At 40.2% G+C, this 15637-nt stretch overlaps 2 protein-coding genes across 2 annotated transcripts in view; one reads left to right on the plus strand and one right to left on the minus strand.

The window, feature by feature from the left end:
* The window catches only part of LOC108047687 (tyrosine-protein phosphatase 99A), a 123858-nt gene that overhangs the window by 39396 nt on the left and 68825 nt on the right, over window positions 1-15637 (plus strand). Inside the window, 4 exon segments of the mRNA XM_044459190.1 lie at window positions 5084-5253; window positions 7853-7979; window positions 8455-8578; window positions 14654-14835. Coding sequence (XP_044315125.1) covers window positions 5084-5253; window positions 7853-7979; window positions 8455-8578; window positions 14654-14835 — 603 coding nt within the window.
* The window catches only part of LOC108042333, a 79805-nt gene continuing 72775 nt past the window's right edge, over window positions 8608-15637 (minus strand). The window contains exon 5 of the mRNA XM_044459191.1: window positions 8608-8656. The gene's annotated coding sequence lies outside the window, so the exon portion shown is untranslated. The remainder of the gene's footprint in view (window positions 8657-15637) is intronic.

Here is a 15637-nt window from a genome sequence, read left to right on the forward strand (position 1 = left end):
CTGCGGAAAATAAGGAATAAGGCTGCAACACTGGGCGCGAAAAGTATGCAGCCATAATGAGGCGAGCTGGATATATCCAGCGTATTCTTTACGATCAATTTTCAGGCATTCAATCCGGTTTCAGTTCGCTGGGGCTCGGTTAATTATATCAATTTAACAAAGAGGCCTGGCGGAGAGCTTTCCCTCACACACCTGGTGCGGTGAACTTTTTGAACATCCATACACGCGGAAAAAGAATATTTAATAAAAATAAATAAACGTAGATATTAAGTAACCTGTTTTCTCTTAAATATTTTAACTCCCTTACAAAGCATGTAGTAATTCAGATGCGTCAAAATATTTTTAAAAAATTGATTGTTATTTTAAAATATCAAGTATGTGAATTTCGCTGCTGACCAATTTTGTGTACTTGTTCGCCGTGTGTGAGTATGGATGTGTGGGTTTCTCCCTTGGTTTATTTGCATTTTAATATGCCTCGTATTTTATGGGGCTTTCATATTGTTGTAGGTATTTATAATACATACTTTCCCCTTAAGCCGCATTTGTGTAATGAAACGGAAGGGATTACCGCTGGCCGCCGACTGTCGGTTGCCCCGCAACCCGCAATCAGCAATCCTTGGGCCTATTGGTACGGGAACCAGCCGCATATCACCCAAAAACCCACACTTAACCCTTAACCCTCCGCTATCCTTTGGCCCGAAGTTTAACGAAATTGAAACACATTTGCCTGACAGTTGCCATCAGCTTGGCTTCAATTTGATGTCAGCATTATTGACTGATCCTGGGGGCCCAGCAGCAGAAGCAGGGCTTCTGTGCCGTCTGTTTCGTCTGGATATCGCATATACATATGTTTACCCAAGGCTGAAACACTTCAAGTTGCCTAGTTAAAGTTAAGTGCTCGTGCGCGGGGGCATGGAGAAACGGGGCGTGGCCCTGCTCAATCATATTTCACATTCGCCACTTGTCAGCTTTTATCTCGTTTTCGTCATCCCAAGAAGTGCCCATCTTATTTCAGAGTCCCCCGCCTCCAGTCGGTTGTCATAATTTCATTATTTGCTGCGTTCAGGCATAAAAAAAGGGATATTGTCTGGCTGCCTGTTGTGTGTGAGTGTGTAAGTGTATGTGTGGGCGGGTTGTCATGAGCACGATGATGCTCGCTTGTCCTTTACGTCGATGTCTGCACACGCATTTATTCCTCAGCTTCTGTGGCAGTCGGTGGCCATCGCAGGATGACAGAGAATGTCTATACAAACAGCAGACAGGACGACAGGCAGACAGATAGATGGGCAGCCAAACGCTGATACGCGCACACACTGCAACAAAAAAGTGTGAATGAATAAATTAAAGTCGAATCTAATTCTTAGATAGTCCCTGGGTTGCTAGCTTATAATTGAAAGTTAAAATTAAATTTTAACTAAAGTCGGTTGACAATATTCATACAGAATGCAAAGTACTCATCCAAATTTTATTTTTATTTTGAAACCCAAAATAATAAGAATAAACCCCTTTATTTTTCAAGTGCAGACTGGCATGTGTCGTCCTTTTTCAGCCAGTTGACTGACTGACGCGATTGCCACGTGCCTTAAGTTATGAGAAGCGATGGCCAGCAAGTTCGATGGCAGAGGGTCCATCGTCCGGCCGAAACTTCAATTTTAATTGGATAATTACTCATCCAATCCAGAATTAAATCCCGCCTGAAATTGATGCACCGCACCGGGGTGGTTAATGTGGGAAATCGGGGGAGGTTTCCTGCGAGCAGCCTTATTCAATGCTCCCTTTGAACCTTCAAAGTCTGCGGCTCAAGTGGCTGACTGGCATTTTCCCCCATTGCCCTCGGAAAACTGCATCGCAATGGTTTCCAAATAGATGCATCTCAAAGTGCAGGCCATAAAAGATTGCAACTTGTTGGTGGTACACGCACAAAACCGCTTCAACAGACCATTCACAAACGTACGAGATATACAGATGACATCCGGAATGTGCTGAAATTGAAAGCCGAATAGGGGAAAGTTGTTGCCAAAAGGGTTAACTGCCGATGGACTGCCAAATGGCTTTCCATTCACAAGTCCCAGGCATTAAATGTTCTCCAAATCGATGCAGTTCCATGCAAATGATCCTTCAATACGAGTAGTTTTCGAGCAGACAGCATCGAAAGGGGGATATTATAAGGGAGATACAGCTCGCATTGCTTTGTCCAACTTTGGCAGAGTTCCTCAACCGAGCTCAGTCATGTTCCACAACATCAGAGAGTGTTTTTGCGGACAATTGACATGGCAACCGGTCCGAAGAGCTCACGAGATCCCTGAACAAACAATCAGACGCGGCTAAGTGCTGCAATATTTGTACTGTGAATGTACACAGAGGGAAATATGGAGTCATTTATTAAAAAGGTTATTATTTATGCTTTAATCATTTTAAAGTTTTAACTTTGTCTGTATAGTACACTTAAACTTTTTTCCTCTTCCATTAGATTAGTAACTAAGCTATTTATTTTTGTCTAGGACTTATTTCGCAGTGCATTTTTCCGAGGGGAGAAGTGGAAAATGTTTCCGTTGAAGCTGCGAGCACCGAAGCATAAATTCAATATTTTCATCTTTTATGCGCTCCGGCGAGTTTTCCGCTAGGATTTCAAAGGCAACGGATCCTTCGCCATGGCAGCCTGCGAATCCCAATCGAAATCCCACTGTCTGCCGCCCGTTGATTAGAATCAACATAAATAAAATTAATTGTTGCCGGTTGAGTCGTCGGGGGTTGCATTCAATTTGATTATTAGCTCAATCCAAAACGAACCGGAAACCGAGGGCGGTCCCCTTTTTGGTCCGACTACTTATTTTGATTTTGTCGTTGGCTAATTTTCCTGTGGTCGAAGACCGAATCCCTTGGGCACTCGCTTGAATGGCACAAAATAATTATAATTTATTTACAGCGCCGTCTGTCTGTCTGTCTGCCTGAAAGTTTGAATGTCGCTCTGTTTGCTGCTTAATTGCCAACTTCTACTGTGAAAACGGTTTCGGGGAGTCGTCAAAAAAGCCCAGCCATAAATTGTGTGCAATTGTTTCCTGAACTCGGGGCCATTGCATCAGGAAATTAAACTGCGATTCGCCCTCTGTTTCTGACTGCCAGGCTCATCTGCATGCGCCCGGCGAAATATGCAAAAATGCCACGCCTCCCGCAATGACACTGAGAAAAAATTTGGGGGCACATACTAAAGATTGCGAAACCAATTATATTTTATGAATAGACTTCCAATAAAATTAAAATTTTTTATTATAATTTGTTATATTCACTACTTTTTACTTGATTTGGTTGTCTGGTTTTTCTCTGTGCACCCATTAAAAGTCCTTAGGCTTCCACGCCGCAGTCCAAAATCATAAATTACACATAAAGTGACCCAACAGCGAATGTCGTATTTCGTATTATGCAAAATTTCAGCTACAGAGTTCGGGACTAAAAATTTAATTTCTGAAGAGGGACAGCGCACAAGACAATGAATGAATCGATAATTTATAAATACCCAAATGATCGTGGCTTAGTCAACAAAAGCAGTACTCATTTTGCAAAATTCGTAATCACCAAGGGGCGAAGGGTTCAAAAATGCATAAAACCAAGCAGAGAGCAACGAAAGCCGAAAACTGAATCCCGAGAACCGAAAACCGAGAACCGACCCATTTGCTGGATGGGGCAAGTGGTGACCCCACTCGAAATGCAGTCGTCGTTGTGGCAACCAGTTGAGTTGCAACTGCCACTGCCAATGCCATGGCTAATGGCTGGGTTTTTGGCTTTGGCTTTGGCATTGGCACTGGAATCGTTTGGGTTTTCAGCATGATTTCTCAATTGATTGCAAGTGGCGGGGCCAGAATCAGAATCAGAATCGAAATAGGAGTTGAAGTTGGAGCCCTGTCATGCCTAATGCTTATTACCAGCACTCGGACGCTTTGCAATTTATGCAGATCCAAATGCAGATGCAGCTGGCAAAGCTGCTTACTTTTGGTTCGTTGGAATCTTGGCCAACTGCCCGCTGGTCAGTCGATTTGTTGTTTCTATAATTTTAATTGGAGCTCCGTCCGCAGAGGTAGCCCGGGCATTTTTGGCAATTTCCAAAACAAATATTGCTCGAATGGATCTGCTCCGGCATGCATGAAGTGCCCGACCACCTCCGGTCCTTACTCAGGTGACCAGCTGGGCCACCTACCAAATAGTTTAGACCATGAAATTGCTTTCAACACTGCCAACTGACACACAGTGCGTGGGGATTTTATAATGGAGGTATATGGGGGAGTGGGGGCGAACAAACTGTGAGCACTGCTCCGTAAACATGTTATGTAATTAAAATGCCTGGCAGATATTTTGCCCAAACATTTTGCGGCTGCTTTTCGCTTTTGTGTGCCAAAAATATTCCTTTCCAAATAACTTGAGCTCCTCTTTTATGAGCAGCTCGCAGCCTGAACTTTCTCAATGGAATGCCCCAAATTCTGGCAAGCTTTCACCACTTTTCCTTCGTCTTGGTATATGCACTCATACAGGGAAAAAAACTGCAGTGTCTACGCATTATATGTTTTTATGACCCACTTCAACAAGGGCCAGACATTCAAGCTCATAAATTTAGCATAAATCTTATTATTATGTAATCAAATAAACGACAGTTTGTATAACAAACAAACAAATTAAAGATATTGAATTTTAAATGCATTCGGAATTACTTTGCTGAATATTTATTGTAGCAGCAAAACAATACGTCAATTACTTTGCATATGATTTTATTAAACTTTTTAATTTTAAACCTCATTTATATTTAAAGGAGAATAATCGCCAATTAAACTTTATTGTTCAACAGCGAATAAAAATATTATACAATTATTATATTAATTCATTCGAGGACTTTAAAATTACAATTACATTTCACTCGTCAATGGTCACTAAAAGTGAATATAAATTCATATAACGCAGGTTTTATTGAAAAACTTTAATGAATCGTACTGAAAGTCTTTGCTAACAGACCTTTCCATTGAAAAAAAACTGAATTTTTGATTTTTTTTTTGTGCACCCTGACATTAACATTTCATGTTTTATTTATTTCTTGCAGACGTCACAAATCGCGACTACGTAAAGGTGAATGCCGAGGCGGGCAAAAACGTGACCATTCCGTGTCCGGGGGTCAACGAGCACTCGCTAGTGGACACACTCGTGTGGAAAACGGCGTCCACCACAATCGCGCAGTTCGCCAATCGGATACCCCTGCTGCACAGTCCAAGGGTAAGTACAAAAAATGACCTTATGTACTGACAAAAATGTCACTCAAAACTATTAATAAATGCTTCTAAAATCGTCTAGCCAATATAAAGAAAATGGTTTTTCAACATCTTCATTTCTAGAATAAAATAAGTCTTAAAAAATATTGGTTTTTGTGAAATTTGTCTACCTTTATTCATTTTTTAATATAAATTACCATTAAATTTCTGTCTAAAAATTTGTTGGTAAAATATCTTCAATCGAATTTATTTATTCAAGACTCAAGCTTCATTCTCCTTCTTGCCGTTTTCCCTCAAAAATGGCCCTCCAGTGTCATATCAGAATTCATTTCAACACTCAGCACAGCTCCTCCCGGACAGGCGAACACCCCCAATATATAGGGCCCTTCCTGGGCGCAAAAACGAAGCTGTTAAAATAATTGATGGCCGGTTGCCGGGCGGCTGTTTGAACTTTGCCCTCCGCCGTCGACAGCGGCGATGAGTACAAGAAAGTGCAGCGAAAGTCCCGACAACTAAGTGGCCGCCAATGGAGGACAGAGGGGAGATCGGGGTCACCAAGTGCAGTGCAGCCGGCGCGGCTAATATATTTTAAATGCTTGATAGTTGCACTAAAACAAAAGCGACATGGCGCAAAAAAATGTTCAAGTGGCTGCCAGATGGCAGAAAAAGATGGAGCCTTGAGGAACAAAGCGGGCCGAAAGTGATTGCAATGGCCTTAAACGCACTCGGGGGGCCATTGAGGCGGCGCAAACAGAATGATGAAGTTGCCCCTTCGTTGGGAACAAGATGATGGAGAATCCCGAGATGTCTGCACTTTGAGAAAATAAATCTGTGAGGGAAATACTAGTACAAATCAAGATTTAAGGTTGTTTCCTTGACTGCGCTTTATGGCAGGAGACTAGATAAGATGTCCTTTTCCTTGGATCCGAAAACTTTACACGCTTACTAAACAGTAGGGTGTTAGGACAATATTATACCATTGAGATTGAATAAAGTTCTAGTTAGCAAGACTCTGTTGTCCCACAAATCGCTAAGCAATGTAAACTGAAAAACTTTAATAAGGAAAGACGTCGAACCTTTTGTAGACCAATAAATTATAACTGGAAGGTGTTTTCAGTCAGATAGAGTCTAACATGAAATTGAGAAAGTAAATGTTCGCGAAACAGCAATTTAACTCAAAGTCAAAACTTAACACTACTTTGAGAAATTGATCATAAATAAGTACACGTATTTGAATTCCGGCGATTTAGAAAGCCTTAGCTTCAGTCTTAATTGTCAAAGAAAAAGGGTTATATTTTGGAATATTATTAACATTGGAACCACATTTTTTTCAGTGTAGAAATAAGATTGTACTCTAGCTGCAGGAGAGGGCTAGCCAGCTATGTGTTAAATGGCAGACTGGGACACTTGAGCTGCAGCCAAAGTTGGTCCCAATCCGGCTTCGCTGCTCGGTTCGCATTTCTTGGGCCGAAGTTTCCTGCAAGTGCGGCGGCTGCTTCTTGGCCCGGCTATTATGTGTATTAAAAGTTTTTCACCTTGGCACAGTAGCTGCTTCATTTTATTACAGCTGACACATGACCCCTCGCACACTCACACACACACACATACACACGCACACAAAGAGCCCGAGGACCCTGTTGAGCTATTAACTTTTGTTTTATGGCCGAGACTAGAAATGATTCATGTTTGCCCAAGCCAAGCGGACTAAGGAGATCCACTTGCCCGAAGGACGAGGGATTTGCCTCTACAAGTTTCTCTTATTTTACCCTTTTTTTATCCGGATTTTCTGGTCATGTAAGGCCAAAAGGGCGATGAATGTAATTAGAGTTTACTGGAAAATCGCATAGAAAATTAAAAATTCCACATGGTAAATTTCTGGCAAATATTTTCCAGGGGCCTGTCTAATAATGCACGTCGACCAACAATTCGGCAGAGAGCAATCGACTGAAACCCATATAGAAACTAATTCTGTAATTTGAGGCCATGCATGCGTCAAAAGACACAAAAGTAAATAACCAGGTCAGACATGCGAGGATAGGCCAGATACTCTCTTAGAAGATGGATTGCTGGCCATGTGGATGAAATAATTAGGTTTCGAAACAGACATACATTCTCCAAAAATACATTTTGCAGTATCGCAGTAATCTATGATGAAAATCCATACTAAGGCTCAGTTCTCCCTAAGAGTCAGGTATGCTTGCAGTTGCATTGAAATTACTTTCGGCTACATGCAATTTCCAAATTTTCTGCAAATCAGAAGAGAAAAACAATTCTTGAATGAATTCACTATCAATGCATCTGGCTTTATGCTCTTGTTAGGCAAGACACATAGTTCAAATATGAGTCAGATAGCTGAATTTGTGTGCAACACAAATTTGCCTGATACAGGAAAAACTTTTGGGCTGGGTCGATGACAGAGTTGGAGTGTTTTTTTGTTGTTTTGTTGGGCCGAGCTTTTTAAGGTTTCCTTCATATTTAAAAGTTTTCCCTGCTGAAAGTGGAAACTCATGTTGGTGGACATGAACGTTGTCAAGCCTTAAATATCTATATTTAGAATTTTCAGACCAACGGAGTTATAATTAACTTCCCTCATCTTGTTGCAGATACAACTTTTATCGGACAACTTTGGCCTGCAGTTTTCGCCCTCTTTAGCGAGTGATACATCGGAATATATATGCCTCGTTAACGATCGGCATATACCAGAAGCCATCGTGGATTTATTAGTCCAGGGTGAGTTTTTTATATCCTTATAAAAACGCTAAAGAAAATCTCGAGTTGCTATACATTGCTATTATTTTAAAAATACTTATATTTTTTCTAAAAATACAATTATTTTTTTTGAATACATTTTTGAAACTATTTTATAACAATCAACAGATATGTTTACGACACGGAAACCCATCTTATACCTTTTCAATTTACATTCTCAAGGAACTGCGATTGCTTTCATTTAAAATATTTCTCTTCACGTTTACTCACTTGCTTTCTTAATGAAACGCTTAACTGTTTTAATGATTTTCCCGGTTTACTTGGCCAACATCCGCCGTCCCCAGATTTCATTTACCGATATGTCTTCGTTCCCTGATATCCTCCCCCTTTTGCTTCGATTCCACACTCTTGTTTTCATTCTTGTCGCCCTCGCCTTGACATGATTTCCATTTGCATTCCACTGATAGCTGGCACTTTTCTCGTTTCTTCCCTGCAGATGTGCCCGATCCGCCGGAGCGACCATTGTTGATAAGTTTCACATCACGCTCCGTGAATTTATCCTGGGCGCACTCGCAGCACCCGCGGAATGCGCCCGTCACCCATTTTATTATTGAAACGCGGTAAGTGTTGCCACGAAGAAGAATGTACTTTAAGTAGATTTGCAAAATATAGATTTAAAAAAGCCAAGACCCATATAACTGAAAAGAATCGCAAAGCCAAAGGCTGAGTTAATTAATTTGAACATAATGACATAAATAAAAAAACATTACACATTTACATTGGTATTTCGATATGAAAAATATTAATATTAAATATTTTATAAAATACAACTTGGCTTATACTTACAGTACTACTACAGTTATTACAGATATCCTTCACTAAAATGCATAATTAATATAATTAAAAATGTATTAATAAATAAGCTAAGATAATATTAAATATATTGCTAAGATAATTTCTTATGAACTAATAAGAATTATTAGCGGTTGCACTTAATCATAACCTAAATTGTACTTAATAATATAAACTTAAGTTATTTTAAAATGCTGATATTTATCGACTGTTCTAGTTTCAAATTAAAATAAACTTATAAACTTAAAACTAGCTACTTGACCAGCTCTCTCTCACCAGAGTGGGATGTTTTAAGCTGATGAACTGCCCGTGGGTGGGTGCTTGGGGTGATGGGTGGGTGGGTTGTTGGATCAGTGGGTGGCGAAGGGCGTTGAAGAGCTGTCTGTGGCGATGATGGACGCGCGGCCATGATTGACACATGCAAAGGCGCTTTGCCAAAGGATGCAAACTGCGGCTGACCCCATTGCGCTAATGAATTAGCTAGCAAAGCGAAACGCTGGATGCACATCATTGCCGTAATGCGCCCATCAGCGTCATTGGGATGCTAAGCAGCTGGCCTCGCCCACACCTTTCACTTGGTCTCGCCCACCTGATATCCCCATCTGCAGGCCGAACGCATTCAATTAAATTCATTCGTTTACTGGTAGCTTAAAGGTACAAGTGAGGCCGAAATATGAAACCTTGATATTCATAGCTGGGAAAAAAAGTTTAAGTTGTTCTTTTTTAACATATACTCTTACTCAAAATATGAAATTGATATTGGTATGGTAAATAATTTATAAAATACAGGTGCTGAACTTAATTAAATTAAATTAAGACTACAAATGCATTGTTAAGCACAAGTAGTTAATCCCTAAGACATTAATTAATGCCAATTAACTAATTCAACTAAGATAATACTTATATTTGGCATCACGATCCTATAATTTTGGCTGCCACTGTGAATCTCGGACCGCAAATTCCGCCCATTGGTCCGGCAGTACTTTAATTAATATGTAAAAGGATGACGACGACATGCATGACTACGGGGATACGCACTTCACTTGTGCTCCATTTAAATAGAAAAGAAAACACGGGCGCGCGTATAAAGCCATCTGTGCATCAGTGTGTGTGTGGGTGTGTGAGTGGGGGGCGGGAGACTTTCCGGGTTATGTCGAGCACATACACCCATACATACACCCATACGTCTGGCATTGTACGGCACTGGCTATTTTCCGAATAACTTGAACTCAATGCGGGGCATGAAATAAAAAGCGAGCGCCGCCAACGCGGTACAAAGGCCAAGCGAAAATGTGGAAAAAATACCAAAAAGCGAAACTTTTTCAATAAATTTCCATCAACTGCAGTAGAAGCCGGGGAGAGGGGTGGGGTGGCGGTGGCGGCCAGGGCGTGTCCTCGACAAGACACTGGGATCCCGGCACAATCGATGACAGCCAACTGGAAAGCAGAGCCTGCGGTGCATTTATGCAAAATAAGAAATAACTGCACCCACACAAACACCGAACAAGTGAAGGAAATGTGAACACGCGCCGCCGCCTGCCAAGTGCACGTACACTTAGAGAAACTTTATGAATTCTCTGAAAACTTTTTATTAAATGACCAGTCTCAGTGTTATGGAATATTTCGAAAAAGTTGAATGCGAATATCAATATTATCCAACTACATTTTCAAGTTGTAATATGATTTAATTACTTAAAAAAATGTAAGTCAAAAGTGACTTTGCATATACAAACACAAGTCTTAAGAAAATTATTGCATAAGGAATAATTAAAAAGAATTCATTTGTAAAATAGTTAATAACTTTTGGGATAACAAGTTGCAAAGCCAAGAAACTATATTATTTAATTGTCCATTTAATGGGGTATTTTAAGAGAAAAGATATAGAGGCTATGTCAGCAAAATCGAGTAAATACTTATGAGCCATTTTTATTGAAATCTAGAGAAGATTGGGAAATGTCAGCATACAAGTTGTAGATGAATTTTTAAAAGGCCTTTGCAGATAAAATTAATTTAATTAGGAAAACAGTAACTTATGCTCTTAGTGTATGCACAGCTCATACGCAGCATAGCATACTTTTTTGGGCAAAGCGTACACAAAATGAAGCTGCCCCAGCGCCATCTCATTCTGCAGCGCGGTAGAGCTGCAGACTGCATTTTATGCAAATTCCCATCGACATGGGAGGGAGTTCAGTTCTTGATGCTGTCGAGGACCCCCCTTCCTTTATTCACAACGCCTCTTATTTACATTTTCGCTTGATTCGGTTTATTTGCGCATATGAAAAAGGGGAGGGGTGGGCGAGAGTTCAATATGCACATGAGCTCCCATCGAAATTGAAAGACGCCAACGTCGACGAGCTGCAGATGATGATGATGGGGACATCCTTACGCTGGATTTTCCGGCTTGCTCCCATGCAATTGAAATGGGCTGAGTTGCCCCGCCAAGCGTTAAGTCTATCCATAAATTGCTGCCCCCTCAACTGTTGCACAGCAGGCAGGCAGGATAATGTCATCAGTTGGCGGATGTGTGTGCAAATACTCGTACATACTCGTATGCATTGATGTTTTGTATTTCGAATATTTCACTGGCATAACTTTCGGTCAACCGAAAACTGGGCCAAACTTTGCGGCTTACCACTCCACAGATGACATGTTTATCAACTGCTGTGGATACTGTTGCTCGATTCCATTCACCAAAACAGAAATAGTGCGGCAAAAAAAGTGTCCATATCATTATGCGATGTCCACTGATGATTCAGTTATTTCTTTTGGCCCGGAAACTCACCCAGCTGCATTTTCCGTCACTTGATTTTTGCATGTTTGTTCAGTTTTTTTTTTAGCAGTACACCGAATAAAATTAATTAAATCCTGCGCTTATGAAAACATTTTCATTTGCTAGTTATTTTTTCTTTACTTTTCACATTATGTAAAATACGTTTAAAGGCATAATGAACTGGGAAAGTTAATAAAAACACTTATAATTGGAAGAAGTAAAAAACAACACCGCAATTGGGTTATTTGAAATATTCATGAATTCTCTGGTGATTGAAAATTGTTTATTAAGATGCGTAAACATGTGTACACCTTTTTTTTAGGATGTCACTGCACATTTAAAGTTGTTTTTAACAATATATTTTAAGCTACTGTGAAACTTATGGAAAGAACGTTTGAAACACAATTTTATTTAATAAGGAATTGTTATTTATTACAAAGTTAAAAAAACTTAAAATTACAGTATTTTTCCGTAATATTTAAAAAACGAAACACTTATAATATGACAATAAAATATATATTTAACAGTCCTCTCTTCTTGCCAAAAATTTGGGCACAAATTGTGGGTTTTTAACCATGTTCCTGACTTATCTACTGAGACCCTCGACCACTATTTGTCCATTATCTTTAAGGACTCGTGCCGAAAGTAAATTGTCCTGTTTCAACAACTCGTGCATGAACCTTGGCCCACAGCCCTCGGCCGTATAGAAGCGATACCCATGGAAAGCAAACACAAACTCTCCCAGATGCATAAATAACTCATATTCATTTGCTTAATATGGAAAAAAGTGAGCAAACATTTTTAAAGCAGCTTACGAGTGGGGAAAAACAACATCAGTGGAATAACAGCAAAAAGCATCCAATACATGTCCGTGGAAAGGCCGCAAATTTATTTGCCATTGTGGTTACTTTGCCCACGCCGGCGGAGAATCACTCCCTTTTGATTTTTTTGGACCCGGGGTTTCAGGTCCAGGTCCAGAGCATTTTTCATATGTTTTTCATTCGGGCCAGATGATGGGAGGCCGCTCGCTGCCATGCTTCATAAAGTCGCCAAACAATTTTTTTATCGAATGCAACGTGTCCGCAGGCCCCATGTCCCGATGGCCCCGATACGGGGATATATATGTATATATATATGTATATGCACTACATGCACTCACTAAATGCCCATTGCCAACGCAAACAGATGTGCTCCTCTCAACGCGGAAGCTGCTCGCACGCATTTATTAATTTTAATCATTTTTTTGACACAATTTCCGATGGCCGTTTTTTCGGGTGCCTTTTATTGGTTGTCGCCATTCATGAAATGTTGAACATTTTTCATCGGCTCATATTTAAACAATTTTTAATCACACCATAAAAGCCGCACCGAATCGGTAAGCCCCATTAAAATCAAACTTTAGATGGGGTTCGCCGGGCGCAAAATTTATGCAGGACCCAAAAACAGAATGTGCCAAAAAATATGCTAAAATTATGTGAGTTTAAACCAAAATTTACTACACTTTGAAATGTGCCATGAAAAATGTTCATTGTGCGAGCGGCTGCGAGTAATTTATATGCACACCAACAACAATATCGGCGGAATACAAATATTTCTTTTTTTTGGGCGCAAACGTAGGTGGGTGAACGGCAGAAAGTGGCATAAATATTTTAGTGCCTATGTGCGGGACACATTTCAGGAACGGTTCCCAAAAGGACCCAACCACCCGCAAGTGTCATGCAAATCCGCATCCGTTTTATATAAATTTTCATAATGCATTTTATGCCCATGGTTTATGTATATTGGAACCGCTCTGTCCCCTTTTCCTCACCGCCGGCAGACTGCAGCCGTAAAATATAGATCTCTGAGTTTATTTATATGGACGTGCTTGTGTGCGGCAATCGAGCTGGTAATTGCAATATAAATGCACAATAATGAAATGATTCGTTCAAATAATTTGGCCGAATCAAAATGTTTTGTTTGCTCTCATCCCTTTTGCTCGATTAATTGTTCATTGAATTTTCCCCCTGAATGAGTCATCAACATACACTTAAAATTAATGGGGTCAATAAGCCATTGAAATTCGAAATCGAATAATATAAGGTTGAGTTATTCTGTTATTTCATATTAAGTTAACCGTGCGCTGTAATAACTGAAAATATTTTATAAACAAGAAAGGAAAGCTAACTTCGGGCGGAGCCGAAGTTGATATACCCTTGCAGAACATTCCATAAATTATATTCTCCAAAATTATTCTATGATGCATTCTTAATACTCATAAAAGTCCCAACTTCCTAACTTTAAAACACCAACGTTATGCATTTCCAATCGTTTAGTTATATGGCAGCTATAAGATATAGTCGGCCGATCCTTATGAAATTTGGAGGTTGGATTGATTGGCCAAAATAAAACCCATGAAAATCCCAACTTCCTAACTTTACAAACACCAAAGTTATGGCATTTCCGATCAATCAGTTATATGGCGGCTATAGGATATAGTAGTCCGATCCTTATGAAATCCGGTGGTCGGATTGATTAGCCAAAATAAAACCCATAGAAAATCTCACTTCCTAACTTTAAAACACCAAGTTTGGCTTTTCCGATCGTTCGTTATATGGCAGCTTATGATATAGTCGCCCGATCCGGCTCGTTCCGACTTATATACTACCTGCATAGAAAGACAACTTTTGGAGTTTCGCAGATAGCTTTAAAACTGAGGGACTGTTTGCGTAGAAACGGACGGACGGACGGACAGACGGACGGACAGACGGACGCGGACAGACGGACTGGCTATCGACTCTCCTGGTGATGCTGATCGAATATATATACTTTATAGGTCAATGTCTCCTTCCTGTTGCCTTTGACTGAATTATTCTCTGGTATAAATATGTTGTATAATAAAATATTATAATGATAACAGAATCAACTGTCTATTTAAACAAAATTGAAAACTATAAATACTTTATAAAAAGGACCTCCTAGCTAATCAATAAAAATACATGTGATGACATAATTGACCTCTAAAATTAGTTAAAACAAAGATAGAGCCCCATTTCCAAGTGTGCTAATTTGATGATTGCTTTATCCTTTTCAGGGAGGGCGAGGACGGCATTTGGGAGCAGCTGGCCAGGATCTACACTAAAACGAATGCGACGTCATATCAGGTGACCGGGCTGACGCCCTTCACCGTCTACAGCTTTCGTCTCCTGGCGGTCAACAAGCTGGGAATCAGTCCGCCGTCCAAGGAGTCCTACTACATAGTCACGCTGCGTGAGGGTGAGTCCTTTGCCAGGGTCCTCTGCGCTTACACACTTTATTGGCGGCAGGATCATAAACTATTCGCGTAGGCGGTTCACATAACATAACGTAACATATAGCCCGGAGTAAAGTTACGCGACACATGACATAACAATTTTTACAATCGCATTAATTTTTCATTTCAATTCCAACGACTTGGCCTGACTTTTAAGTGCCGTCGATGAAAAGTTGTCACAACCTCGCCCGGTTTGTCACCCACTCCCAGTTTTTCCCACAACTGCCAGCAATTACGGCCTCATAAAGCCGGAGTCTCCTCACGTTGTATACGTTTAATTATTTTTCCGCTGACGGTAGGCCATCGCCCGGCTACGCCAAGTCTGTCGTCATTTTATGGAGCTCCTCGGCTCCTCCACCTGCGAAACTCCTCGCATCGCATCCTCCTGCTGGCAATGACATTAACTGCGTCCGTTCGCAACCCAGAAGAAACTACAATTGCGGTCACAACAATAGTTATGGATTTTTATGTTTAAATATGACATGAAAAGATGATCCCATAATTTTGAATACGCAAAAAATTGAATTAAAAACACAAATTGTGCAGTGCTTAACCCTTGATCAGTTATTTTTTAGTACACTTTATTTTAGTCGAAAGTCATTTTTCAACAATATTAATTTTAATTGAAGATTTACTAGCCCAAAGTTAATTAATATAAGTTAAAATAGGTAAATCAAAAAAGGTATATTAATGTAACAAAACTGCATTTTTTCGATCGCAAGTGTCTGTATCGGAAACTGTAAGCTAGGAACACTTAAATTTTAG

The sequence above is a fragment of the Drosophila rhopaloa genome, unplaced genomic scaffold (assembly GCF_018152115.1).
Source record: "Drosophila rhopaloa isolate 14029-0021.01 unplaced genomic scaffold, ASM1815211v1 contig_178, whole genome shotgun sequence".
NCBI classification, from domain to species: Eukaryota; Metazoa; Arthropoda; class Insecta; order Diptera; family Drosophilidae; genus Drosophila; species Drosophila rhopaloa.